Source organism: Diabrotica undecimpunctata, chromosome 5 (genome assembly GCF_040954645.1).
Source record: "Diabrotica undecimpunctata isolate CICGRU chromosome 5, icDiaUnde3, whole genome shotgun sequence".
Lineage (NCBI taxonomy): Eukaryota > Metazoa > Arthropoda > Insecta > Coleoptera > Chrysomelidae > Diabrotica > Diabrotica undecimpunctata.
The window spans coordinates 31,267,672-31,295,396 of NC_092807.1; the positions used below are offsets into that span (position 1 = coordinate 31,267,672).

The window sequence follows — 27,725 nt, forward strand, 5'->3', positions numbered from 1 at the left end:
TATAAAACATAGATATGCTGGTTTATTGTACTTGATGGCCTTTTGTGATTTGTCTTAGTACAAATACGGCGTCTACGCAGGATCTTCCGGATCTGAATCCTTGTCGTTCATCTGATAAAGTTGTTGTTTTATTGATTTGGTTGGTTAGGACTTTTGTGGTAAGCTTAAGTGCGGTAATCAGTAGATTTATACCTCTATACAACAACGTCCGGTTTTTTATTCTTACCGAATTATTTTATCTGACATTCAACGACAAATCCGAGTATGTATATCTGTAGTATATATTTACACTTGTTTCCTAGCGTTGGTTTTACTTTAAAACAAATAGTATTTTCCAGTAAAAACTAATTTGCTGCAGAACGCATTAAAACTTTTATATCAGTAAAAATAATATTTTGAAGTGTACTTCAAACTCGAACGAACTGTACTTCGAACTTTGATGTATCATCGTTACAAACTAAATGGAGTGCCAACATGTAATTCGGTTGCTCTTTGCTAGTTCTGTTTTTTTAAGGATTTTTTTATAATAGAGCATTTTATTATCTTTATTCTGTTGTGGAAAAATTTATAATGATAATCACAAACTGTCAGAAGATTGACAAATAACATATAGTCGGACAATTTTCAATTAAAGGTGACTAATCTACAAATTGAACTAAACGGTAGCGGCAACCATGTAAAATGTCAGCAGTAAAATCTTACCGGGGTCATTTTTATTGTGTATGCTTCGCCCATATAAATAAGCAAAAAAGTAATATAGTCTCATAAAAATTTGCCCACGTAACAATATAAATTGGTGCGATTCACGAGTGTATAGTGAGACAAGTTCAATGAATAGTTTGAAACATCGGTAAACTTATCAATATTTTGCTGGTCTATATATATTTACGTTCATAGAAAGAATGGGAATGAGAGAAATTTGATATGTTAGTTTATTGGTTATACATTAAATATGTGCATAGGCGTAGTGTGCTCTATTTGTTGGGAAAATATTTATTAAATAGACTTTATAATAATAATAATAGTCTCCAGTTTTATACCGCTTCGCGGCTTTGGGAGTATAGCAGGGTAGTCTGCTATATCTAGGGCCTACGGTATACAAGGAAAGTAACATGGCCAGTGCTACGCTTCAACCGCCTATTATTACCCCTGGTTTTACCCAAGGTACTCATTGTATTCAGGCTGAGTCGACCTGGGGCCTTTAGACATTTTTAAAAATGTCTAGTTGTTCTTTGCCGGCGGTAGGATTCGAACTCCGGACCACCGGCGTGCGAGCCAAGCATCCAACCGCTTGCGCTACGCAGGCCCAAATATATAAAATCATAAATAGACTTTATTATTAACTTTAAAATAGTTTTGGGGTAAGTAAAGTAAATTTGAGGCAAGTTTATTCTTTATATAGTATTAACCCATTAACGGCCGCTCAATATACAAAGAGAAATTTGACAATTAATTTATTAGATTGGAATAAAAACGCATAAATTAAGATTAATTTACAACCAAAAAGATTTTTTTTTCTTATTTTTAAGGAAAACAGTACAATTTTTAATTAAGAAACAAATTGTATCTAAAATGTAAATTAAATTTTAAGGTGAAAATTTTCGAAACATTCGGGGTGTAGTTGCATTCTACACTTTTTACATAAATAAATAGTATTACTATATCCTACATTCTTGCACTATCGTCTCTTTTTGTAATGTGGCCAATATTGTCGAATCTGGTTTCATCTGGTAAAGCAAATTTAGATTGACGTCCATGTACTAAATTTGACACTGATGTAGCGGTTTCTTCATTATTATAAATTATAAATATAAATCTATGTCGGCTCATGCTTTCTTTTATAATGTGCACTTCTTTACCCCCATCCTTTGACCAATGCATATCAACTTGAAGCAGAGTGTGAACGAGATACTATACATATGCTAATATTTTTTTTTAAATCTATGTTATTCATTTTAAAATCGTGACGGTTATTCTGCGATGCATAAATATTTGTAAAAAATAGAATGCTCTCAATTACTTTTTTATCAAAAAAGAGTGAAAAAACTTCAATGTATGACTTGCCTCCATGCTTGGCTTTTATATTATTTAAATATCAATCAGACTGATGTTGAATTACTACTGAGCATGAAGGAGTATATGTTCTTACAACTTGAGACAAATTTGGATTTACTATTTTTGCCTGGTTTTTTCTTTGGACGTTTTATCTGTGGTTCAGAGGAATATCATAATCAGAATCGTCAGAATTTCCAATCACTTGTATTTCTTATGTACCTGCAATATACGATTTTATTGATTCTTCACAAATAATATTATCATAATGTCTTCTACATCAGAAACTTTCTAATCTAATCTCGGCGGCAAATAAACCACATTAAGTGAGTCAGCATTTTCACAATCTGAGTCTTCTTCTAACAAAGCTATTAACTCTTTAGTAGTTAGTGCCATCTTAATTTCATATTTCAAGAATTTTCTGAAATAAACAAATGCACTACTATATACACGTATTCACATGATAATAGTTTAGCTTACTTCATTTTAATTTATATGAACTTATATATTTATATGAACTATACTATATTTTTATATTTATATAAACAAACACCAGAAAACTTTCAAATTAAGAAAAACAAATATAACGTTTACAGCACACAGTAATTCTATAAAAATAGAAAATGACGTGGAATGACGAGATCGTATGTTAAAATTTCAGATTGTTAGTCTAATGAAAAAAATAAGTATTTTCCAAAGTTTTCTGTTTTTTTGAAGTACTGTATTAGGTACCCTATAATAACAATAAAATTTTACTTTAATTTGTTAGATAACTATAAGATACTTGTCAAAAGACACATGATAATTTAATAATTACATCGGTCTTAGATTTAATTTTTACGTAATTACTTATGTGTTTAAATAAATAATTAAAAATATTGTGGAATATGATTTCGTAGAAAAGTTATCGTTAAAGGCTTCGTTAAGAGCGATGTTGCCAAGTGATCACCTTCAATTAAAAATTGTTTTAGTATAGTGATCCTGTATTTTTACACATAGAAATATTCCTTTATAATGTTTCCCAAAATTTAAACTAATAATATCCGAAATTATTAATCTTTTCGATATTTTCACTTTTGATCTTTCTATTCTAATATTTATGCGAAGTTTAGATATTTTACGTTCACTGAACTGTTTCTACATTGTAATATTAACTTTAAAATATATGCAATACTGTATTAATAAACCAATCAACGGCACTTAATTGACTTTTAACTTGTTTTTGTTTGTCTTGCTACTGCTCTGTGCCAATATTGATCTAATCAAAGATTTATTAACTTGTAAAGTGAGTAGGGTTTAAGGTCATTTTATTAGAAGTAATTTTAACTGTAGGTAATATTTTTTATTAATAGACGTAAATTAAAAGATGTATGGCGGTAATCCAGATTTTCCATACTTTATAATTACTTCTGTATTCTTCTTGAAATGTTTACGCTTCCAGCGTGTAGACGTGCATCTGTCATTCAGTTATAATTTTCCTTCTTTAGCAGATGTAAAAATTCCATCTGCATTTCGAGTTTCGTACCAAAATCTTGTATTTGACAGCTACGAATGTCGCTTTTTTCCCAGGACCTCTTCTTCTTTCATTCCTCTCTCATTAAAATCAACTTTAACACGTTGACTGCCTTTAAAAATCATAAAAAATGCCTCTGTTTCTAAAAAGAAAATACTATAATAGTGATAAATGAGTTTTATTTTATATATTTTCTAAATTCTTTAAAATACCTAAGATTTTTGCAAGAAACAACTTTTGGCATCTTATGCATCTGTTTCGGCCGTCTTTTTCAACTGAAAGATGATCTCCAACATTTGCGAAAAGTTTGATATTTTTGACAGTGGCCACGCGTAACTTGTTCTAAAGTGTTACCATAACCTTGTAAAAAATCTTGTTTAAAATAATTATTTTGAACCTCCCAAATATAAGTTTTTGTTTATTTTAGGTATTTTATATTAATTACGTACTGGACCTGGCGACTGGAGCATCGTGTGACTAATCCAAGTCTGTGCGATAAAAGTAAACGAAGTGCAAACATGTTAATAACAGAATCGTAGAAAGAGGGTTTTGTCATTAATCCAGTAACATTTTTTTTATATAATTAAAATATTAAATAATTTTTAATCCTTTTACCCCCGTTGCTGAGACGCCGATGGCCGTATTTGCAAATAATATATAGGTGGTCGTGTTTACCATTAGGAAATTTCATTTAAATCTACCGACTATCTCAAAACACGGAAGGTCCGACTTACTAAGAACGCCGGGTTGGTTATTCCTCGGTTATTTTTTTTTGATAAATTTGGTAAATATCGTCGAATGCACGTTAGAGTAATTTTCTGAGAGAACCTAATCCAAAAGGATTTATCTTTCATCACGTTCCTAGCTAGAAGGGTACCGTTATTTTCGATGTCGTTAGAACCTTTTACCTTCCTAGAAATTCATACAGGCTGGCCTGTCATTTTTAAGTGGGGGATATCACACCTTATTTTTGGGCAAGCTTGTAAAATTTGGAGAGAAAGAAGACCACTTCTGGCAGGGCGATCTTTGAGTAAAGGCGCTTGCTTATATTACCGTCTCTGTGTTATCTTACCGTATCTGTGAATTTTTTCTTTAAGTGTGTATACACTTAAATGTTTCAGTTTCTTAATCTTATACCATATTAGATTAAAGATTGGTGTAAACCAATTCAGTTTCTGGTGGAGTAAAGTATAAAACATAATGACGGTATTAGATTTTTGTTTCGATACAGGGCAGCGACAAGCCGCTTATACGTATTTCGACCTCTTTAGGTCTCCTCAGAATGGTATATTGTCTAGGACGGGAAAGATTTTTGTTTTGGTTCAGAGCAGTGGCTATACCGTTCTGAGGAGACCTAAAGAGGTCGAAATACGTATAAGCAGCTTGTCGCTGCCCTGTATCGAAACAAACATCTAATACCTGTTTTATACTTTACTCCGTTACTCCGTTTGGAGTACCAGAAACTGAATTTACTACGAATTTTGACCATGATGAACGGCATGTGGAATGCAATTTTAGATTCCCTTGCCGAGTAATTTATCAAACTGTTTGCTTTGCAAGTTTTAGAAGGCACAGTGGTAAAAATTTGAATTCGGGTTCGCCAGGTAGAAATCGTTTGATTTCTCTTTTTGTTTACATTATAAAATATTTACTTTGTATGTTATTTTATATTGTCATACTTAATTAAAAATTACATAACTCCAAAATCTTTCCTCCGCTATTCTAAGTAACGGTGTCAAATAAGACAAAGTCAAAAGCATTTTTTTAATTAGTTTTTTCGTCTCCTGTAAAATTTGTTAATTTGGATTTGGGCACTTTTCATATGAAGCCGACGATATGGAAGTGGGACAAATGCTAGGTGAATGGGACACACCATAAAAATATGGGAGAGAGTAATTGATAGAGGAAAACGTGAAGAAACTGAAATATCCTATAAAATCAGTTTGGATTTATACAAGGTCAGTATAAGGCAGCCAATAGAAAAATATAGGAATAAATATATAAAAGCCCATATGGTGTTCATTGATTTGAAAAAGCATATGATAGAGTTGTTTAAGAGATTCTGTGGAGAGTGCTTCATAAGAAAGTAGTTCTCAATTATCTTTAATCAATGATCTATCACCTTTTATCATTTGTCTTCAAGAAACAAATTTCAAACATCAACATTGCTATACTTTTAATATAAATCGTTAGAAATAAGGACCAACCTCATCACCAAATTAACAAGTGAAAATTGTAAAATTAAACGTTTGATAGCACTTCTCAAAGACATTAATATTTAAACAAAATTTAACATTTATCAGTAAATTATCTCATGCAAATGTATATATGTCGCTAAAAACTTTACATTGATAAAGTTTGATTAAAATAAAATAAATAAATAAAGCATTGTTCGAATTATTTTGACCAAAGTATTTACTTACTCTAAATATCTTCTCCAACTTAATAATGCAACGTAGCCCACAACTGATAATGCCACAAATACTCCAGCTAAGATCGCCGCCACCTTTCCAGGTACTAAACCTTTGCGTTCAGGCATAAGCTCATCGTGATTTTTTGAAGCTAAACATAAAATATGGGTATGAGTTCATTTTAAAATTTAAAAACTTGTTGGGTTGTGAGCAAATAACAATTTGGTAATAAAACAAAAACGTCACTGAATACACGAAATTACTATTTTAGCCCAGAGAAAGTATTTCTCAAGACTTCTTAATATCCAGGTGACAAAACTTACACATTTTCTGCAGACATTTTGGCGTTATTTTTTAATTATTTAGTGCGAAAAATACGATTTCTTCGAAATTACATATGTTTACGGGGAGCATGGGCTAATCCTTATCTTACTTAATAGCACATATATTCAGATCATGGAGGATTTCAAACAAAACATTGTACACAAGCAAGACAAACAATCCACAGTATGGTGGAGAAATATAGACGAAATATAGAACATAGACGATATGTTGTTCTCCATTAGGCCCCATAGACCAGAAGCGTTGAATACATTTCTAATGGACATTAACAATAAAGAAGAATCAATCAAAGGACGTAGCCGGAAAAGAATGTCAAAATTGCCCCAGCGAAACTTGACCCCAATGGGATAATGTTCGGCGTCACAAAAGATGAAGATTCACCAAATTTTAGCCTACAATATTAACACATATACTCAAAATTTCATAAAACGTTAAAAATTGTTTTTTGGCCATAACTCATTTTTTTATTAACTTATTTTTTTACCAAAATAGATTTTGTTTTTTTAATTAAAGGTTCTTTGTGCTTTATAAAACTATTTGACCGAAAATGAGAGTTGGCGGGAAATTTAAATTGATTTGATCGTTTGAAAAATTTAAACGCCTATTAAAAAATAGCAAAAAATATGCATCGCTCAAAAAAAAATATATATATGATGTGCGATCACTAAAACTATCTTCCAGCACTTTTTCAGAATTTTTAGTAGTACAAGGTAGTTAAAAATCGAAAAAACCGGTTTTTTGCTGTTCATTGAGCTACATTTTTATTTAGAGATGCGCTATTCTTTTAAAAGTTATTTTAGTAAATAGCTAACATCAATATCATTATTTATGATTGTTATATTGATTGAATATCATCAGAGTTATGGTGATTTAAAAGACAAAAATCTGATTAGAACCGTCGCGTCAGTTCTCCCACGTTTTTGCCGTTTTTGAGTTAGACCTTTAGTTAGACAGACGCTACTTTTTTGAAAATTATTTGAGCCATCAGTTGACATCAATACCTTTAATTTAGACTGAGAATGAACTATTTTGCACCCTTAGAACAATTTTCGTATATTTCGCCATTCTTTCGCCGGTTTGTTAAATTATTTTAAATTATTATTCAACTAACTTTTTTCAAAAACTGAAATCAAGATCTTAAGTTGAACCCTAGACTTGCCCGTGTGAACCACTTAAACTAAGCAATATGAATTAAAAATTGATAATTTGATTAAAAAGGTTTTTCCATTTTTTAATTGCAACCTATTTTAATGGGTGTTTAAGTTAATAATCAGAAATGAAACATTTTCTGTGTGTAGCGCTGGTCCTTTGAAATGGTAATGACACATATTCAATTTTTTTGTCATCTTTAACATTATATTTAAATACTGAGGCAAAAGACTGAAAAAGCGGATGGAGTGTCGGAAGATTCTTGGCTTCTATTTACTTCTTTACTACTTTTTACCCCTTGATTTTCACATTTCACCTCTGAAGTCGACTTTAAATCAAATTAATACCTTGTGTAGTAGTTTGTACATAAATAGTTAACTATATTTCATACAGTATGACGCAGTCTTTTAAGATGACTACTTTCTCAGCTATCTCGCAAACCTTCAGTCGACGTTCTGCCAATACGAGATCGTGGGTATTTTTCACGTTATCCTCCGTGGTAGCTATTTTCGGGGCACCGAGCCGAAGTTTATCAAAAACCGACGTGCAACCACCTTGAAGCTCGTTAAACCAATTTTTGACGGTTGCCATCGAAGGAGAAGAGTCATCGTACACAGCCTCCAAGCGCTTATTAATTTAGCTGCGCGATTTTCCTTCCAAAAACAAGAATCGAATCACCGACCGATATTGCTCTTTTTCCATTTTTCTAAAATCTGCAAACACGCCCGCTTTCACACACGGTCAAACCAAAACTACGAGTCCGATTTGACTGGAATTTTGACATTAGCCATCTACGAGAATTAATTATAAGATAGTAGATTTCTCTTAAGATAGTGGCGCTATCGGGCGGTGAGGCTAAGTATTTATCGGACCGCCTACGGCCCGGTAAAGTGGAAAGGTTTAAATACACTGTACTTATTTTCTCTAAAATGATAAGAATGTTGTCACCAAGTATAACTAACACTTCAACACTTCTCTTTCTAACACATTCTAACACTTTATCTTTTGTTTAGGTGTGAAATAAAACGAAAAGGCTTCTGTTTACGTATTTACAATAATAAAAAGGCTTGATTGCCAACATAATTACATATTACCGTGCGGTGCTACCCTTACTGCATCTCACAAATCTCTGACGGTCCACGGCAACGGCAAGGCTAAGCTTACTCGCTCTTGTTTCGCACACGCGCTTACTCACACATGCACCTTTGTTCTCCTTGGCGTCCTCCTGAGGTTCAATTATGGATACAAACAAAGCTACTGGTGATTGATGGTGGAGCATTAACAGCAGATAGGTACATCAGAGATATTCTCTAAGACCATGTGTTGGTATCCTCAATATTTTGTGCTAAAATTTGGTGAATCTTCGTCTTTTGTTATGCCGAACAATATCCCAAAATTTGGTTTCATTCCCCTGGAGCAATGTCTTTTTTGGAAAAAGACAACAACTCACTTCCTTTTCTGGATGTGTTAATCACAAAAGAGGATACAGGATATGCAACCAAAGTTTACAGAAAACCAACACCCACCAACAGATATTTAAATTACCACTCTAACCACAACGTAAACATAAAAAAATAATTATCAAATTATTATATGATAGAGCCCAAAACCGTGCTCTAATAAAAATGCATTTCAGGAAGGAAAAAACATTTTGAGGTTTTGACAAAAAATGATTATTCATTTTCATTTATAAACAAGGAATTTCACCAGAATGAAGAAAGGAAACAACAAAACACTATAAACAATCAAGAAACGCGTACAAGATGGGCTGGACATAGTTCTCCATCAGCTTTTTTCATATGTCTCTGTCTTGTGCGGCTTACATCTACTTATTGATAACACGCTTCAGGTAGTCTGTTAATCTATTTGGTGGACGTCCTTTACTCCGTATTGCTTCTTGTCTTGGTCTCCACTCGACAATACATTTTGTCCATCGGTTGTCTGATAATCTGGCGACGTGTCCTGCCCAATTCCATTTTAGCGATGTAATTTTTTTGGTGGCGTCTATTGTTTTTGTTCTACTACATATTTCTTCGTTTGGGATTCGGTCTCTCAGAGAGACGCCCAAGATCTGGCGCACCATAGCCCTCTGAGTCACACGAATCTTATTCACCCCCCCTTTTTGCCTTTTTGTAAGTGTTAATGTTTCCGCTCCATAAGTGAGTACAGGTAACACACATTGGTGTAAGATTTTCCTTTTGTGGCAGATGGGTAGATCAGATTTAAATACATAGTTTAATTAACCAAACGCTGCCCAGGCTAATCCTATGCGACGTGGGAGATCACATGTCTGGTTATCTCTGCCCAACCGAATTTCATGTCCTAAGTACTTATACGTGGTTGTCTGTACAATATCCCTTCCATCAACAGCAATATTTCGAATTAGCACCAGATTAGTCATTATTTGCATCTTGTTCATATTAATCTCTAGTCCGATCTCCAAGGAAGCGTGATATAATTTTTCAAACATTATTATTGCATCATCCATACGATCGGCTATAAGGACGATGTCATCTGCAAATCTCAAATGACTGAGCTTCTCTCCATTTATGTTGATACCATACTCGTTCAGATGTGCCTTCTTACAAGTATGTTCTAAAAGCGTCGTGAATAGCTTTTGAGAGACGGTGTCTCCTTGTCGTACTCCTCGCTGTATACAGAATTTATTTGTTTTTTGTTCAGGTAGTCTTACGCTAGCTGTGGCATTAGGTAGATACATTTGATTAATTTAGTGTAGCGATGGTCTATTTGGCATTATTTTAATGCTTTTAACATTTTCTGATGGCTTGTGGTGTCGAATGCTTTCTCGTAGTCCACAAATAGCAGTGCAAATGGTTTGTTGTATTCTGCAGACTTCTCTATTAGGTTCTTTATTACTAGTAAGTGGTCGTTAGTGCTGTATCCCGATCTAATTCCAGCTTGTTCTCTAGGCTGATAAAAGTCTAATTTAGCGTACAGTCTTTTTTTGATAATTTTTGTGAAAAGTTTATGTATGTGTAAAAGCAAACTGATAGGACGGTAGTTTTTAGATCTGTTATGTGTCCTTGCTTGTGTATTAAAATAATGACTGCATTGTTCCATTAAGAAAGAGTTTTTCCTTGGTAGATGCATTTGGTGAAAAGTTTGGCCAAAGCCTGGATCATTTTATTTTCACCTAGTTTGATATCTTCGATCACTACTCTGTCATCGCCAGGGGATTTGTTATTTTTCATTTCTAAAAGTGCCGTTTTGATTTCGTATGGAGTTATTTCTGGCATTAATTCTGATCCCTGGTTTGTGATTTTGAGCAGGGGCTGATCTTGCCTTTCGTCGGTGCTCTGCCTCGGTCGTCCCGCTTGAGTGAGCGCCGGCTGATGTTCCAGCGCAGCACCTTCAGCGAGTGAAGCTCGTGTTGTTGTTTGGCTCATTTGTGATTCTTCTTGTTGGTGGGCTGTAGCTGATTGTATGACAGGGGCCCGCCTCCTCAACACCCTGCCACCAACGTCCCGCATGCTCTCATACATTTCGCGATAAAAGGATTCGACAACCTCAAGGATTTTGGTTCTATCAACAGTAATGTTTACATGTCTGTTTTTAATTTTGTACATATTTTTGTTGTCTATGTTGTTCGTATTTCGTCTCAAAACTTTTAAACTTTTGTTTTTTTGAATTATTTTAGTTATTTCATTTTGTATTGTTTTCTCTTACGTCTTTTCGGATTGACCGTGGAAATATTTATATAATTTCTTTACTGTTGTGTAGTTGGAGACATATTTTTCCGTCAGCTGTCTTCTTTTACCTATTAGCTCTTTGGTATTTTGACTTAGTTTTTGTTTATGGGTCAGAACGGTTGAGCAGCATCACCTTTCCGTTTCTTTTAGAGTCTTCGTTATACTATCATTTGCTTGATCTACATTTTCTATTTCATCTTGCAAGTCTTGTATATGTCTGGTTAGTGTATCTTCATACATGTCGTTGTTTTCTGTGGGAATCCATTTCTTTTTTCTTGTTTATAGGATCATCTTTGTTCTATCCAATTTAACATTTAATAGTATCTTAGTTCAGGTTAATCTGTGGTCGCGGCCTATTAAAAATTTGTTGAGTCTCTGACTTAAACTTAAACCCCATTTTCGCATTAAAGTCGCCCATAATTATTGTGTAATATGCTGGTGTGAAATGTCCTCATAAAATTCTTTAATTTCTTCATCCGAGTGGGTAGTCGTTAGAGCATATGTCTGGATTACCTTAAGGTTTTGCATTCAGTTTGAAGATGAGATATACAATGCTGGGCCTTATGCTGATAATTTCAACTATATTTTGTGTGTACTTTATAAGAGACCTATATTTTTTTAAAAATAATAATCTTGGTTAAAAACGTCAAACAGTAATTAAAAATTTAATTCTCATTACAATTAACTGTCGCTTAATCCAAGGCTTAATCCAAGGCTTAATCCCATATAAACATAATATTTAATTAACAAACTAATACAAACGTACTAAAATTACAAAATGCATTTATCAGAACAATTATCTATACCTATTTAAAAATGTTAACACAAATAAAGAAAAATATTTAAAGTATTGTGAGTGATAAGCTGTAGTAAAATTATAAATTCTTACCTAATTTCCAAACATTAATTGAATCGTCGCTTAAAAATATAACCGGGTCGGGATCGACTGTTATTCGTACTGAATCGTAATCTGTGTGCTCTGGTACTTTTAATAGATCCTCAACTTCAGTATCTATTTGAGAATTATTGGATTTTTTCTCTTCAGTGGGAGCCACATCATACATAAAGTTGGAAGAATTCGTAGCTTCAGAATTTTCAGTGGTGGTTTCTAAATCGGTGCTTTTTAATGTTGCTGAATTTAAATTTATTGTTTGATTTACATCTGAACTAGTTCCGTGTATTGTAGCATTCAACACTGATTTTTGTATTATATCTTCTTTGGTTGTGATAGATGAAGTATTTATTGAAACTTGGCTGTTTGTTGTCTTTTGATCATTGTGTTGGGGATTTGTGCTGTTGGAAGTTGATATTGCTATGTTTGCTGAAATAAAGCAAAAAAAAATAACTAGAAATTATCATTAAACAAATTTTCTTAAAAAAACAAATGATGTGTATGTACTAATAAAATCTTTTTTATTTTGGGATAATATTCTAGGTGAGGAAAGGATTTCACATCAAAAACCATTAAAAGATTTCTTACGTTTAAAAACAATTCAGGAAAATGCCAAATCTGTGCTTTCTGTAATTTACACAGCAAACAGACGATAAATGAGTGACATGAAGAATCTTCAATTTGCATTCCATAACACGTCAACATATCTAGGCAAAAACCCATCGTTAACGGATTTCTAGTACTCATATTGCGTGAGTAAGCGCATAAATACGAAAGACAGTTAAAATTGAATTTCAATACAGAGCACCACCATTCGCTTATACGTATTTTATCCTTTTGAAATCCTCAGAGCGATCTTGCGGTAAACTTTCTGAATGAAATCAAATCTTTCTGTCCTATTAGCAATTATTTTAAAAATAATGTGCACTAGACGCTACAAGATTATCACATTATATCAAGATTATCAACATGGTCTTCACCTGGAGGACGATACAAAAACCAAATAAAGTATATTCTTGTCACTAAACGATGGAGGAGCTCAATAATAAACGTGAAGACCAACCAACTACAGACTGTGGTTCCGATTACAAAATATTACAAGCAGAATTTCGCATTAAGTTACACAGTAAAACAATCACAAATAAAAGGGAAAAAATTATTCCCAAACACCCGGAGAAGTTTAGAGAAGCATTAGCAGAAGTTGACCTATCAGTGACTACCAGAGAGCCTGACAAAACGTGGGAATACACAAAGAACTGATGAATAGAACTAGAAGATACTTACGTACTTTTCATCATGGTGACGGTTTTGTTCAGGAGAATTAAAGAAATAAACTGCCACATTCCAAATCTATTAACAGAACGGATGTCTATCGGGTCCGCTAGTAATTTTTTATTGAATAGCAATAAAGTTCAAATTGACTCTACATTTCGTTAGAAAATATTTGTATGGGAAAAATATTTATGGAACAATTTGATTTTTATTTATTTATTTATTTATTTATTTATAAAAGATTTTATTTATTTATGGAAAAAAGATCATTGCAGATCTATTTCTAAGTAATAACTGTATTAATGTTTTCTGGGAAATGTCAATGTTTTACCCATATACGGAGTGTCAAAATAAAGTTGTTTTTTTGTCTTATTTTGCAACTCCCTGTGGAATTTATTAAAAGGAACACACCTACATTGTTTAGACAACAGTGAGTGCTTGTAATTTAATATAAACTTTATTGAATAGCAATAAAGTTCAAATTGACTCTACATTTAGTTAGAAAATATTTGCATGGGAAAAAGAAAAGGGCTGTTTTAGGGTTTTCCCGGAAATTATTCGAATTTTTCTTGCCGTAAAAACCATCCTTAGACTTCAAGGAACATTTTAAAGAATTGTTAAAATTGGTCCATGCGCTGTTGAGTTATGCGCTTACCAACACATTTTGCGATTCATTTTTATACTATAGATAAACATTTTTAGGTTAAGATCATTCATAATTTTATTTTAGAGTTTTTGAAAACAATTTCCAGATTGGTAATCGAAACGTCAAAACAAGTAAAATGTAATTTGTGAGTGTGAGTAAATTATGTGAATATGCCAGGATTCTGAGCCATTTTAATGTTGTTTCTAAAATTTCCCCATATCATGGATATAAAAATGGAACACGATGATTTACTATTGTGAGCAGCACTTATTTCGCTTTACCATGTAAAATATGTTAATACATACTATATTTTTCTAGGTAGTTTATTTATTTTCAAGGTGCCCATAAATAACACCAAGTATATTTTTCTTTATCTAAATTGGCTTATTTTGATAGAGTATTACATATCCATTGACGTTAAAAGCTTTGGTTTTTAAAACGACATTTAAATTCATTGTTGAATAATGCGACTAGCATTTAAGGATACATTAAAAAAATCGATAAGGTCACGTATGTATAATTTTCAATAGTATGGACATAATCTTGTGTGTAATATTTTCCACGTAATACTATTTTTCATTGTCTAACAAATTTAATTGTGTCTGTCAAAAATGGCTATAAACCTAAAGTGATTAATACTCTAGAGACGAAGATGCCCGAAGATTAACCGCTAAAATTCATACAAATTCATATGAACAAGCTGAATTTTGCTGAAAATGTCAATTATGGGACCCCAAAAAAGATGCAAAAAAGTTTGCCAGTCCTACCCCCTACCCCCGGGCTTCACTCCTAAAACCCCTCTAATCGATTTACCAAGAAAATGTAGGTCGTATATATATATATATATATATATATATATATATATATATATATATATATATATATATAAGTAAAAAGTAATGGCATGTCTCGCAAAACAGAAAACCAAATATGGTATATCGATGGAAGGCAACCGTATATACGTATTTCTGACTATTGGTCGTCTTCAGTACGGTGCAGCCAAGTTAGAAAAGGAGCATATTAACTTGGGAAAGGATCACTACAGGAGCAATGCAACCAATTTGTGGCATTAGAGTTAGAAGACCCTGATGGTTTCCAGGGCAACAACTAACACCAACCACGGAGGAAGCTACAGCTACCTGGGGAAAGGAATGCCAAACATTGAAACGTTTTACGTTTTACGTTTTACGAAAATCTACGTATATATATATACATATATATATATATATATATATATATATATATATATATATATATATATATACATATATATATATATATATATATATATATATATATATATATATATATATCCTCTAAAATAACAGCTGGTCTGGTAGATGAAAAGGGAGGTTGAGGTTAATTGGGTATACAGCTGATTGAAAGCCAAGTGTACTCTGTTCAACAGTTCATTATATTTCGCCAATTTTCATTGGCATCATCAGATGAGAGCTACAATTATTCAAAACATGGTAAAATACAATTTAATAATTGTTTGTTGTTTATATCAATTAAAATATAAGAAAGAAACACACTTCAAATTAAAAACAAAACAGACACAAAAATGACAGTTACCGAACTAAACAAATTTTTTCGATTGCACAAGTAGGTGTTTCAAAACTAAAAAACTTAAAATCGAAATTTCATATTATATGTTTTGTATATTAGGATCTAGTAGTGGAAATAGAATAATAAAAAAATGATAATAATCGCGCAACATTTATTTAGTTAACAGCTTTATAGAAATAGAAACTAACTTCAATTGAGGCAAAATGCAAAAATTATATACAAAAGCTGCATTCTTCACTTTTAAAAGGCACTTTGGTTTTTGTGGATAGGACACTCTGGTCAAAAGATATCGAATTTTTACTGATCGAATTGATTTTCTTCTTCTTCTTCTAATGGCGCTACAACCCTTTGTGAGTCTTGGCCTGCTTGACAATGTTTTTTCATTCTGCCCTGTCGGATACTTTCCTTCATCACTGCCCGATGTTCATGGTTTTAAGATCCCTTTCTACGTCGTCTATCCTTCTTTTAGGGGCCTTTCTCGTGTTCTGTTTCCTTGGGGCTTCCATCTTTGGACTACTTTTACTGCTCTATAAGCCTATTTAGTCTTTGTCACTTTACAAATCTAACAATATCTGCGCTCTGCATTAGTTCATCCAGCTCGTGGTTCATTTTAATTCTCCACGAGCCATCGCTGCATTGGGTTGGTTCAAATATCTTCCTTAATATTTTGCGTTCATTTTGATCGAATTGATACAAACTTTATTTAAAAAATTGATTTCACCGCGTAACTGACATTTAAAATCGATAGTCGCTTCAGTCGTTATTTCTGAGAGAACGATTCATTCTACACAACAGTGCTAACAAATGTTTTTGTTCAAATTTATCTCAGCTATATTTCTTATTTGAAACATTTTTTTGTAGTGCGTACAAATTAGGAAGCACGGGGTAGGAGTGGCAAACTTTTTTGTATCGTTTTTTGGGGTCCCAATGTTGACATAAGAGAAGTCCCTTACCAGAGAATGTAAACCTCAAACGTGGTCTGTAATAGATAAGGAGGGTAATCTAAAGACCAATACTGACGAAATATTAGAAACATGACGAAACTACTGTGGCGAGCTATATAAAAATAACGAGGTACCAGCAGAAAATCAATGGCCGTCTGACTACCTTAGAAAACCTGCTTTCTTACTCGCTGAAGTCAAAGATAAATACCAGGTGAAATAATACAGTTACTAGGTAACAAATTCTGGAAGGTAACAAAGTCTCAAAAGGCAATGGATGATATGTCCAAAAATGGTCACTGTCTATCTATCTGTGTCATTGTTTGGAATTCAGAAAAATGGCCATCTGATTGGTGTACCTCAATTTATATCCCGATACACAAAAAGGGAGGTTTTTGCCTTAAAACACCATGCTGGCAAGGTGAGTTGGTGAGTTTTTAATTCAGCAAAGAAAAGACAAAATAAGGAACCAAGACCTAAGGAAAAGAACAGGTATCACTGATGTCGAACATATAGCCAAGCTGAAATGGAATTGGGCAGGTCACATAGTGAGACTAAAAGACTTAAGATGAACCAGATTCAGGATTTGTACATGGGTACAAATCCTGAACCTGAGACAACTCATTGAAAAGTCTAAAGAATTTCAAGTACCTATGATTATATGCTTCGTTGACTACCAACAGGCATTTGATTATGTAAGCTGGATAATTCTGTGGTCCATTTTAATATAAATGGGCACTTCAATGCACATTGGAGTGACACTTATTAAAAATCAGTACCAGTCCAATATAGCAACAGTACGAGTAGATCAGAAGTTCTCAAACCAATTCAAGACCGAGAGAGGTGTTATACAAGAATGCGTGTTGTCACCTGACTTATTCAACATTTATGAAGAACATGTCATGAGGATGGCTTTAGATGGATAGGCCGGTGGAGTAACAGTGGCTGGTAGGATAATCTCCAATTTAAGATTTGCTGATGACACTACACTTATAGCAGCAAATGAGCAAGAAATTTTTAATCTCCTCCGAAGAATTGAGTACAAAACTAATAAAGTTGGTCTGAAAATCAATAAATCTAAGACAAAAATAATGGTGGTCGACAGATTCCACACTATTCAACTGACTAACATGTTACAAGAATACCAGATAGTGGATAGTTTTGTCTATCTCGGGTCTAGTATAACTAACAACGGTAACTGTAAAGGAGAAGTTCGGAGACGTATTGGTATGACAAAAAAATTCGATGAGTCGCCTAACTAAAGTTTGGAAAAACAGATCTATCTCTCAAAATATCAAGATGAGACTGGTGAATGCCCTTCTATTCTCAATATTTCTATACGGGGCAGAGACTTGGACCCTTCGCGGACGCGAGCGCCAAAAAATTGATGCTATTGAGCTGTGGTGCTGGAGAAGAATGCTGCGCATACCTCGGACAGCTCATAGGGTAAACGCTTTCATTCTAAGCTAATTCTAGATTAAAAAAGGCTGTCCACAATATGTCTGCAACGTATTCTGTGCAATTTTTCGGTCACGTGGTTCGCAGAGGTGACGATAGTTTGTAGAGATTAATTGTTTCTGGAAACGTTCTGGGGAGAAGATCAAGAGGACGATCAGCAACTAGATGGTCCTATCAAATTAAGAATTCAGCTGGAATCTCATTCTGTGAAGCTCTCAGAGCAGCTGAAGATAGAGACCAATGGAGAAAAATTGTTAGGAATATTGGAAGAAATCACGATCCTCAGTAATCGAGAAACGACAAGAGAGAGGGAATATTGACATTCTCAGCAAAATTCAGTTTGTTCATATAATTTTTAGAGGTTGAGTGACATTTTTCTCTCTTACGACTGAACTATAACAAAAAATAAAATTATTTATTGTAAAAATAAAAATATTGTGAGGAAATAAATTCGGCAAAATTAGGCAGGTAATTACGACATTACTTTATTGTTGTTGATTTTTTGGTAGGACTTAACATAAAGTTTATTTTTTTATATTTCAAAATAAGTATAATTAGATATGGAACCAGGATTTAGCAAAGCAAATAATAGTTATTTGTCAACAATTATTGACGCCGTTATGCTTGGCAGATTCTCGTCTGATATATTCGCGTCAAATTATAAAAATTGAAATATATTTTTTAAATAACATACCAAAAAATTTAATAAGTTTAGTATACATTTCCAGAATTCATAATGATTCTTCTTTTGTTAATAAAAGAGGTCTGCAATCGTAACTTTATTTAGGCTATTAATAGAATGAGGTAGGAAGTTCTTGTTTTTTTTTTGTTAATTTTTGCCCACTTTGTTTTCTTGCCATTGTATCTTCTGTTTTGTGCTATTTTCTCTTTTAATTTATTTAAAAAAAATGATTCTTGTACTTTCTCTAGAAGCTTTGTCTGTATATTAACCGTTTGTATGAATTCTGGTTCTATTGTTACTAGAGATAATTTAATGTTACATAATACCAATCCAGGAACTATCCCATGTTGGCTGAGGATAGAATGCGTATACCTACAAAATTTTGTGTTTTTTGATTGTAAATTTTATATCATATGAGTTGTAGGCTAACACAATTTGATGGTCGTCAAATAGTGAAAATATCCTATTATTGTTATTTATACGGATATTTGTTCCACCACATTCCGTTTTCAAACCCCTTAGCGGAGTAATTACTATTTTAACGGGAATAAGCCACAATTGAAGTTTAAAATAAGTTTATTGACGTTTCAGTTTCCATTTCAGAAATCGTTCTCAAAATACAAACATTAATAAATTAAACAAATTTTGTTTTTTGTTACTCTTTTTAATATTGATACTGCGATTTGACCAGTCCATACCATAGTCTCATACCAGTATCGATCTTAGATATTAAAACATCCAGGAAAGGTAGTGTGTTATTATATTCCTTTTTCATGGTTAATGTTATTGTCTCTTCTTTATTGTTTATATCATTCAGGAATGTGTCCAACAACGCTGATCCATGAGGCTATATTTAGAATACATTATTTATATATCTCCACTATACTGTGGGTTTTAAATTTGGTTTAGAAATAATATTTGTTTCAAAATCTTCCATAAATATATCGGCTAATAATGGAGATAAACTAGATCCCATTGCTAGCCGAATAAAATGCGAAAACTTAAGAGAAATAGAGACACTGCTAAGAAATTGAGAAACAAAGGCAAAGATTCCACATCAGTGGCTATAGGAAAATTAGTAAAATGGAGAAAAATGGGACCAACATGTACTGAGAAATGTATTTTTAAATATGGAACAAAAATTGGACCAGAGGTATGCAAAACTTTTGTCGAGTTTGGCCATCGGGTTTCACTAAGGTCCAGCGCTTACGGCGCAACCTGTTTTAAACTTGCAATATGGAACCGATTGCGCTTCCAACTGGTTTGTGATCCCGGCAGTGTAAACGCACGGGGATTCGCCCACGTGGCAATCCGACTCCAACTGGTTTCCAATAAGTCTAAAACCGATTTTGTTTGACCTTCCTCCTGTAGTTACAGCTGCGTTGCAATTTTTTTGTAGCACGATATTATATTTGGTAAACATTTTAGGATATAAATACTTTAAGATAAGCCAAATTATACGGAAATTAAAGACCATTGATTTTTCAGAATAAAAATAACTTTTTCACATTAGAAATTTAACGAAACTGATCCAAAACCAGTCGCTTCGTGGGCGGACATAGGTTTTATTTACGTCTTCAACCGTTGTTTTAAAATACTTGCTGGACCTTAGTCTAAATACTAAATATTAGGTATTTAGTCTATGCATATCGAATACAAACTTTGTCCCGTTTTCTTGGTCGAAACAGACTTTCAACGTTGCAAGTAGGTATCTATCAAACTTTTGGAATTTTTAGACACTTTTCTTGACTAGCTAACAGGGAGATTCTTCGAAACGTCTCCCAACTAAAGGGATGCCCGGATTAAGGGCCGTATGTTTAGGATCTGTGCAGCTATTCCGCGCTGCTGAAGATAAGATAAGATTGCCATGATGATCGCCAACATTCGTAACGGATAGGCACATCAAGAAGAAGATGTTTAGGATTATTATATAAGTTTTTCTTTTCCATCATAAATAGAATTTCGCGTGTCGTTCGCTTTTTTCTATGTTCCTTTTGGTCGTAGATTTTGCTCTAGTAGTATAGCCTCAATAACTTCATGTAGTACTTTAATTGCTTTTATAGTGTCCGCTCTCCCGTGTTCAGTTACAGTCTCTGGTATACGGTTTTTTAATTTGAATAATATTCGATTCAGATATTCCTTCTTCAGTAGTCGCATGTCGTATTTCTTAATATTTTTTTGCCGAATTTGTTTTAATTTAAAATGTATTGTGTTGACGAGATAATTGTGATCTGTCTTAATATCATATATATATTCAGGAATTCTACAGTATTCACTGCCTTCCCTCGCTCAACCGTTTCCATCTCTCTCTGTTGTCCTATTTTCCATCGTTTAGCGTTATTCTCTTACTCATGGCGTCATCTACTTCGTTCCTCCAGGATTTTCGGGGTAGTCTTCTTTTAATCCTTCCTATGGGGCTCCATTCGGTTATTCTCTTTATCCATCTGCTGTCACTAGTTCTTCTTACATGTCCATACCACTTTAGTCTTTTTTGTTCTATATAAGTTAATATGTCTGTTTCTATTGATGTTCTTTGTTTTATTTCGTCATTACTTCTCCTATCCATTCTTGTTACTCTGCAGCATCTTCGCAGTCATTCCATCTCTGTTGCTACTATCTTACTGCTGGTTTTCTTGTTTATGATCCAATTTTCAACCCCATATGTCATAATACTTCGCACTAATGTTTTATAAATCTGTGTTTTTGTCTTCATATTTAGGTGTCTATCCCACCATACTGAGTTAAGTTGTCGGATTGCTGTTCTTGTTTGTCCTAATCTTTGTGTAATTTCTTAATGTGTTGTTGCCTTTTTCGTGATTATAAACCCCAAGTATTTGAATTTATCCTTTCCTTGTTACGTTGTCATCAATCTGTAGATCTTCTATGTCTTCTTCAGTTGTAGATAGGTACACTGTTTTCGCGAGGTTAATATCTAGGCCAGCCTTGGTTCTTCTTGTAGTTTCTTCATCATGTAGCTGAGGTCGTCTTGGTCTTGTGCAATCACTACTTGATCGTCTGCAAAGCTTAACGTATATAGGTATTCGTTCCGTACCGGTACTCCCATGCCTTCACATTTTCTTTTCCATGTAGTCAAGGCTTTCTCTAAGTATATTTTGAATAGGATTGGAGATGTGGAACAACCCTGCAGGAGCCCTTTTGTTGTGGTGAAGTCTCCTATGATTCTTGTTCTCATTTTAATGGACACTTTATTTTCTTTATACAGAGCTTTTGTAGCTTCTTGTAAGCTTGTAACGTAATATCAGCTTCAGAATATGTTTCACTGAGAACAAAAATGTGTGAATCGCTTGTTAATCAGGATTAAATGGATTTGATTTCTAACAATATGTTCTTTTATGGTAAGAAATAATATTAAAAATGTGTAAACGGGTTACTTGGGGAATATGCTTTACTGTCAAAACAACTATGGCAAGTTATATAACGATATAAGATCTAATAAAAACATATTGATTTTTGTTTGGCATGAACTATTTCATTCATGGCTTCAACATGTTTTATTCATGCGTTTAATAGTAAAGCTCGCGGACATGAAATTTATATGATAATAGAAAAATGAAAAAGAAATTTATTTTGTAAAAAAAACTAATTTTAAATGTATAAAACTGGTTATAATATATACAACACATTTAGATATAATAAATTTCCATTTTTACGATTTAAACAATAGATAAATATAAATTTTCTATACTTGTTTGTTATTCATCACTTTAGTCATCGAACATTACGCATTAGTAATGAGGGACCTATTAGTTAAAGTGTTTAAATCATTATTGCAGATAGAAATTGTCTTAGCGATTCAGTAAAATATTAGGAAATAGGAAGTTTAAGAAACTATTGTACTTACTTGATTTTACTTTACTTAAGTGTATGGAATTTTCTGTTTACTAATTACACTTTTAGTGTCTCCAAAAGAGAGCGTTTAAATAATACGCTGAAATAGTAACGTAGACATAAAAGGTCAGCTAAGTAATCATTAAATAATTATCATTTGGTTAATGTAATGTTAAGTCCAGGTGTACCGATTCATAAAAGTTTCCCTTATAAACGTATCTGTTCTAAAACACCCTCACTTGGTGATTCGTATATAATCCTAGTTATTTGCTTTAATCGCTTTGAAATATTATTAGAAATGATAATTTAACTATGCGTAAACATCAACAGGTGGGCAGATTTTTTTATTAAATAATTTGTGAAAAAAATGAGAAAAATTCAATGATTTTTCTTGTTTTCGTTGCTATATCTCGACAGCTATACATTTAAAAAAAAATTGTAACTACAAAAAAGTTTTACAATTAAATTTCCTATAAAACAAAATTGATTGCAAATTAAAAAAAAATAATTATTATTGCAAAATTAGAAAAAAACAATTTAAAATGGTCAAAAATAAATGTTTTTTTAATCCTTTTTTTTTCAGGTATGTAACAGCCACATAGAACTTTCAAAATTCACCAAGAAAATTTTTAAAATATAGAAAAGCACTATACAAAATTTAAGCACAATCGATCAAGTAGTCTGCAAAATATTTTGCAATCTAAATTTTTGAACAAAAATTTATTAATTTTCAAACTTAGGCAGAGCCATCAAAAATAGTTTTAAATAAGTATATGAAAGTTTTTTTACGTATAATATAGTATTTAAGCAGTCAAATAAAAGTCATCATTAAAATCATTTAAATAGGAGAGCCTAGGGTTTTTCTTAAACAACTGTACAATTTTTAAGCAAATAAACAAATACAATAACTTACTAAATTTTTATTTGACACTGTTTTTCTAAACTTACATCGAAAGTTCAGCAAAATACGCATATTTAAAAAAAACATTCAGATTGGTCAATTAGTTTCGAATTTATGATCGAACACAGTTGACTGGCATTTACGACAATAGTACGAAGGTTTGAGATCTGTTTTTTAAACAAATAACTTTGTTGTGCCAAGTACCTAGTAAATATAAATTTTTCCCTTCTTTCTTTTGTGCATCGTGGTTAAAATGTTGATTTATAACTTTATTCATAAAATATCAGAAAAATATACGAGAGGCAGTGGTGGGGATAGCAATTTCATCCATCTCAAAAATGAAATCACAAGTTGAACAAAATTTCAATTATCTCTGCTTTCAGTGGACCAATTGTTATCATTTTTTTTAAACTGGGGTCCCATGAATTAAAACGTTCAAATATTATACTTAATCACATCAAAGAGTGTCAACACTTATCAGAAAGAATAGTAACAGCAAAGATAAGAAGTGAGAAGGAAGACCTGAACATCATCGGAGTATACGGCCCAGAAAATAACAAGCCTTAAATAACAAAGGAAGCGTTTTACGACCAATTAAAACAAGTAGTAGATCAAATCAGAGGAAAGACGATAATATTGGGGAATTTTAACGCTCGAATAGGCAATCAAGTAATACCCTGCATTAAACAAAAACATAACGAGAATGTTAAGAACGATAATGGAGAACTGATGATCAACTTCTGCACGAATAACGAACTAAGAATAAACAACACATTTTTTGACCACAAAGACCAACACAAATATACATTTAATAACACCCGTGGACAAAGATCTATGATAGATTATGTTATAACCAACAGAGATATACATCCATCAAAAATAATCGACGTAAGATGCCTAACGTAAGGTAGGCTGTGGTAATAATACTAGGCTGTGGTCGCTACCTAGCGTAAGGTAGCGTCCAGAGCCTAGTATTATGTAAAATAAGAATAATCCAGAAATACTTCCCACCTAAAAGAGCGGCGCCAACACAAACAAAAATCAAAGTCGACGGACTAAAAACGGAATCCACGGAATACTTATACAGGAAAAGAATATCAGAGATGATCGCTGAGAATGAAATATTTGAAAACAATTACATCGAGGAAAGCTGAGGAAAACTCAAAAATAAGATAATTAACGCAGCAACAGAATCACTTGGAGAGAGGAAAGTAGCGAACACTAACAATAACAAGATGTGGTTTAAAGAGGAAGTGAAGACAAAATATGAAAAAAAGAAGAAAGCCTTTTTACAATACAGAACACAACAGGCATACAACCACTATAAACGAATCAGAAATGAAACGAATACTGCAGTTAGACAATTAAAAAAAGGAACACTGGCAGAGTTTCTCAAAACAGATGGAACACGATTTCTACGGAACACAAAAAGAAATATGGAGAATGATCAGAAGACAAAGAAAATAGATGAACGAACTTATAAAAACGAAACACATTCAGAAGGAAACATGGGTAGACTACTTTCGATCCCTTTTTGCTAAAGGTGACGATAATGAACCACCAACACCAGAGGTGACGACAAACAAAGAAATAAATATTGAGGGGGAAGAGGTAAAGGAAGTATTAAGGAAATAAAAAATAGAAAATCACCAGGAGATGACAGAATGCAATAATAGAACAAAACAAAATTCCTCAAGAATGGAGATCAAGCATCCGAATACCTCTCTTCAAAAAGGGGGACAAATCAAACCCGGAAAATTACAGAGGAATTAACAACCAAAGTGATAACAAATAAATTGAATGAAATGATAACACTAGCAGAAGAACAACAAGGTTTTAGGTCGGGAAGATCATGTACCGACGCTATATTTATAATGAGGCAAATGCAAGAGAAATCGTTAGAATACAACAAACCGGCATATCGATGTTTCGTGGACCTTACAAAGGCATTTCACCGGTTCAAATTAAAAGACGTTATCCACTTACTGTACACAAGAGAGATACTTCTAGGAATAATCAAAACGATCGAAAATATCTACCAAAACAACACAATAAAAGTAAAAATAGAAGAAGAACTAACCGACCCTATTGAAGCTGGCAATGGGTAAGATAGGGAGATTCATTCGTCGGTCCTCTATTGTTCAACCTGATTATGGATGAAATAATAAAAAAAAGTAAGAACTAAAAAAGGATACCAAATGAGAGAAAAACAACTTAAAATAATCTGCTATGCAGACGACGTAATACTACTCTCTCAAAGTGAAGATGATTTACAACGTATGCTGCACCAATTTAATATAACCGCCAGAAAATTTAACATGTTAATTTCCCCAAAAAAGACAAAATGCATGATTACAACAGGAAATTTACTAATATGTAAATTGGAGCTGGAAGGTCAGATAATAGAATGAAACAGCAGAGATGAAAACACTTAGAAAAATTTATGGTAAGACACTATGGGACAGAGCTAGAAGTACAGATATACGACCTAGATACAAGGTGGAGAACGTCAAGAACTGGGTAAGAAATAGAAGAGTAGAATGGAACGATAATTGGTATTGGGAGCGGAGACGGTTTCCCAACAGGAAGACGATCAGTAGGAAGACCAGAAAACGATGAAACGACAACTTACTGGAGGCACATTGAAAAACAGACAGAGTCATGTCTATATAAAAAGAAGAAGAAGAAGAAGAAATATTATACTTTTAATAGAATATAATTATTTCTTTTCCATATGTTTACGTAAAAATAATTACTCACTTGCAAAATTACGTCATTTTTCCTTTTTTTCGTTCGTTATGGTTACAATATCAATGTTATCTAATATTTTTAATAATTAATCTAAATTTATTCACTTGTAAATATTAATTATAATTAAATATTAATTTTATAAACTTCAATAAAAAATTAATTTAACAAATCCCGGATCGATTACTTGTTAAGTCATTTTCAATCATCAGTTCGGAACTAATTGACCAATCTTAATGTTTTTTCTCTTAAAATACGCGTTTTTTGCTGAACTTTCTACATAAGTTTAGAAAAAAATGTTAATTGAAAATTGAAGAAGTTATTGTATTTGTTTACTAGCTTAAAAAGAGTGCAGTTGTTTAAGAAATCCCTAGGCTCTCCTATTTAACTGATTTCAATGGTTCGACTTTTATTTGAAAGCTTGAATGCCCTTTTGTATGCAAAAACACTTAAACTTTTTGTGTTGGCTCTGCAAAAAAAAATTTAATCTGTTGTTGATGATCTTTGTGAATATCTTGTATATGATTGGTAGTAGACTTATAGGTCTCTAGTTTTTGATATTCTCTTAGCTACCCTTCATATGAATGAGAATTATGTTTGCTGTATTTCAATGGCCTGATACGCATCTTGATCTTAGGCAATTCGTAAGTATGGGTACTAAGATTTTACAGGTTTTTTTGACAGCATATTTAAGCAGTTCCACTGTTATTCCATCTATTTCAGCTGCTTTACCGCTTTTCATTTTTCTAATTGTCGATTCTACTTCTTCTGGAAGGACTTCTGGTACATCTTCTTGGTTACTAATTACTTCTTCAAGTGTTCTAGGGGCTTTGTGTAGTTTGTTGTATTATTTTATTTCTGTCTGTAATACGGATGTATTCGTTTGTTAGAGCCATGACTTGTTCCTCCCAATGATTAATGCTTTTTCTTTCAGTCTTTCATTGTATTTTCTTATGTCTTCCTTCATATTGTTTCCTTACTGTTTTACTTACTTTTATTTCCCTTTTTTGTTTTAGCATTATTTGGGTTTTATTAGAGAGTCGGCCATGTTCATTTTGTTGTTGCGGCCTTCGATTTCTCTGGCACTATCAAGGAAGATTTCCATTAATTCATAGCTATTAATTTGGTTATGTAATCTTTTCATTTGGTGCTATCCAAGTCCTTTACTGGACTTGGGTAGCACCAAATGGTATTTGCAATATGCATGTTTTGGTACTGTGCAAACTGAAACAATCTTTTTCCCCTTTTATTTCTCTCACCGACTCCACACTTTCCCATGACTTGTTCCTTGTCTTTTCTCTTTCCCACTTTGGCATTAAAGTCATTAATTACGTCAGTGTGAGTAATCGTGGAAACTATCGAAGTTGTAATTATTGATCTCCAAAGCGATAGAGAAATAATACATAAATTGACAAAGGGAGGTTGTTATTTATTGCTTCAGTTATGTTACTGTAGAGTTCCTTTATTTCTTCGTCAGTGTGAGTAATCGTGGAAACTGTCGAAGTTGTAATTATTGACTTCAATTTATATTTAAATGGGAATAAGCCACATTAAAGGTTAAAATACGTTTATTGACGTTTCAATTTCCAC

The 27,725-nt window shown here is 32.9% G+C and overlaps 1 protein-coding gene across 2 annotated transcripts in view; it reads right to left on the minus strand.

The window, feature by feature from the left end:
- Positions 1–27,725, minus strand: part of LOC140441242 (uncharacterized) — a 71,455-nt gene that overhangs the window by 9,314 nt on the left and 34,416 nt on the right. For both annotated transcript variants that reach the window (XM_072531838.1, XM_072531837.1), the window contains exons 2-3: positions 12,067–12,498; positions 5,989–6,127 (exon numbers count right to left, since the gene is read on the minus strand). In XM_072531838.1, the coding sequence (XP_072387939.1) occupies positions 5,989–6,127; positions 12,067–12,498 (571 nt within the window). The remainder of the gene's footprint in view (positions 1–5,988; positions 6,128–12,066; positions 12,499–27,725) is intronic.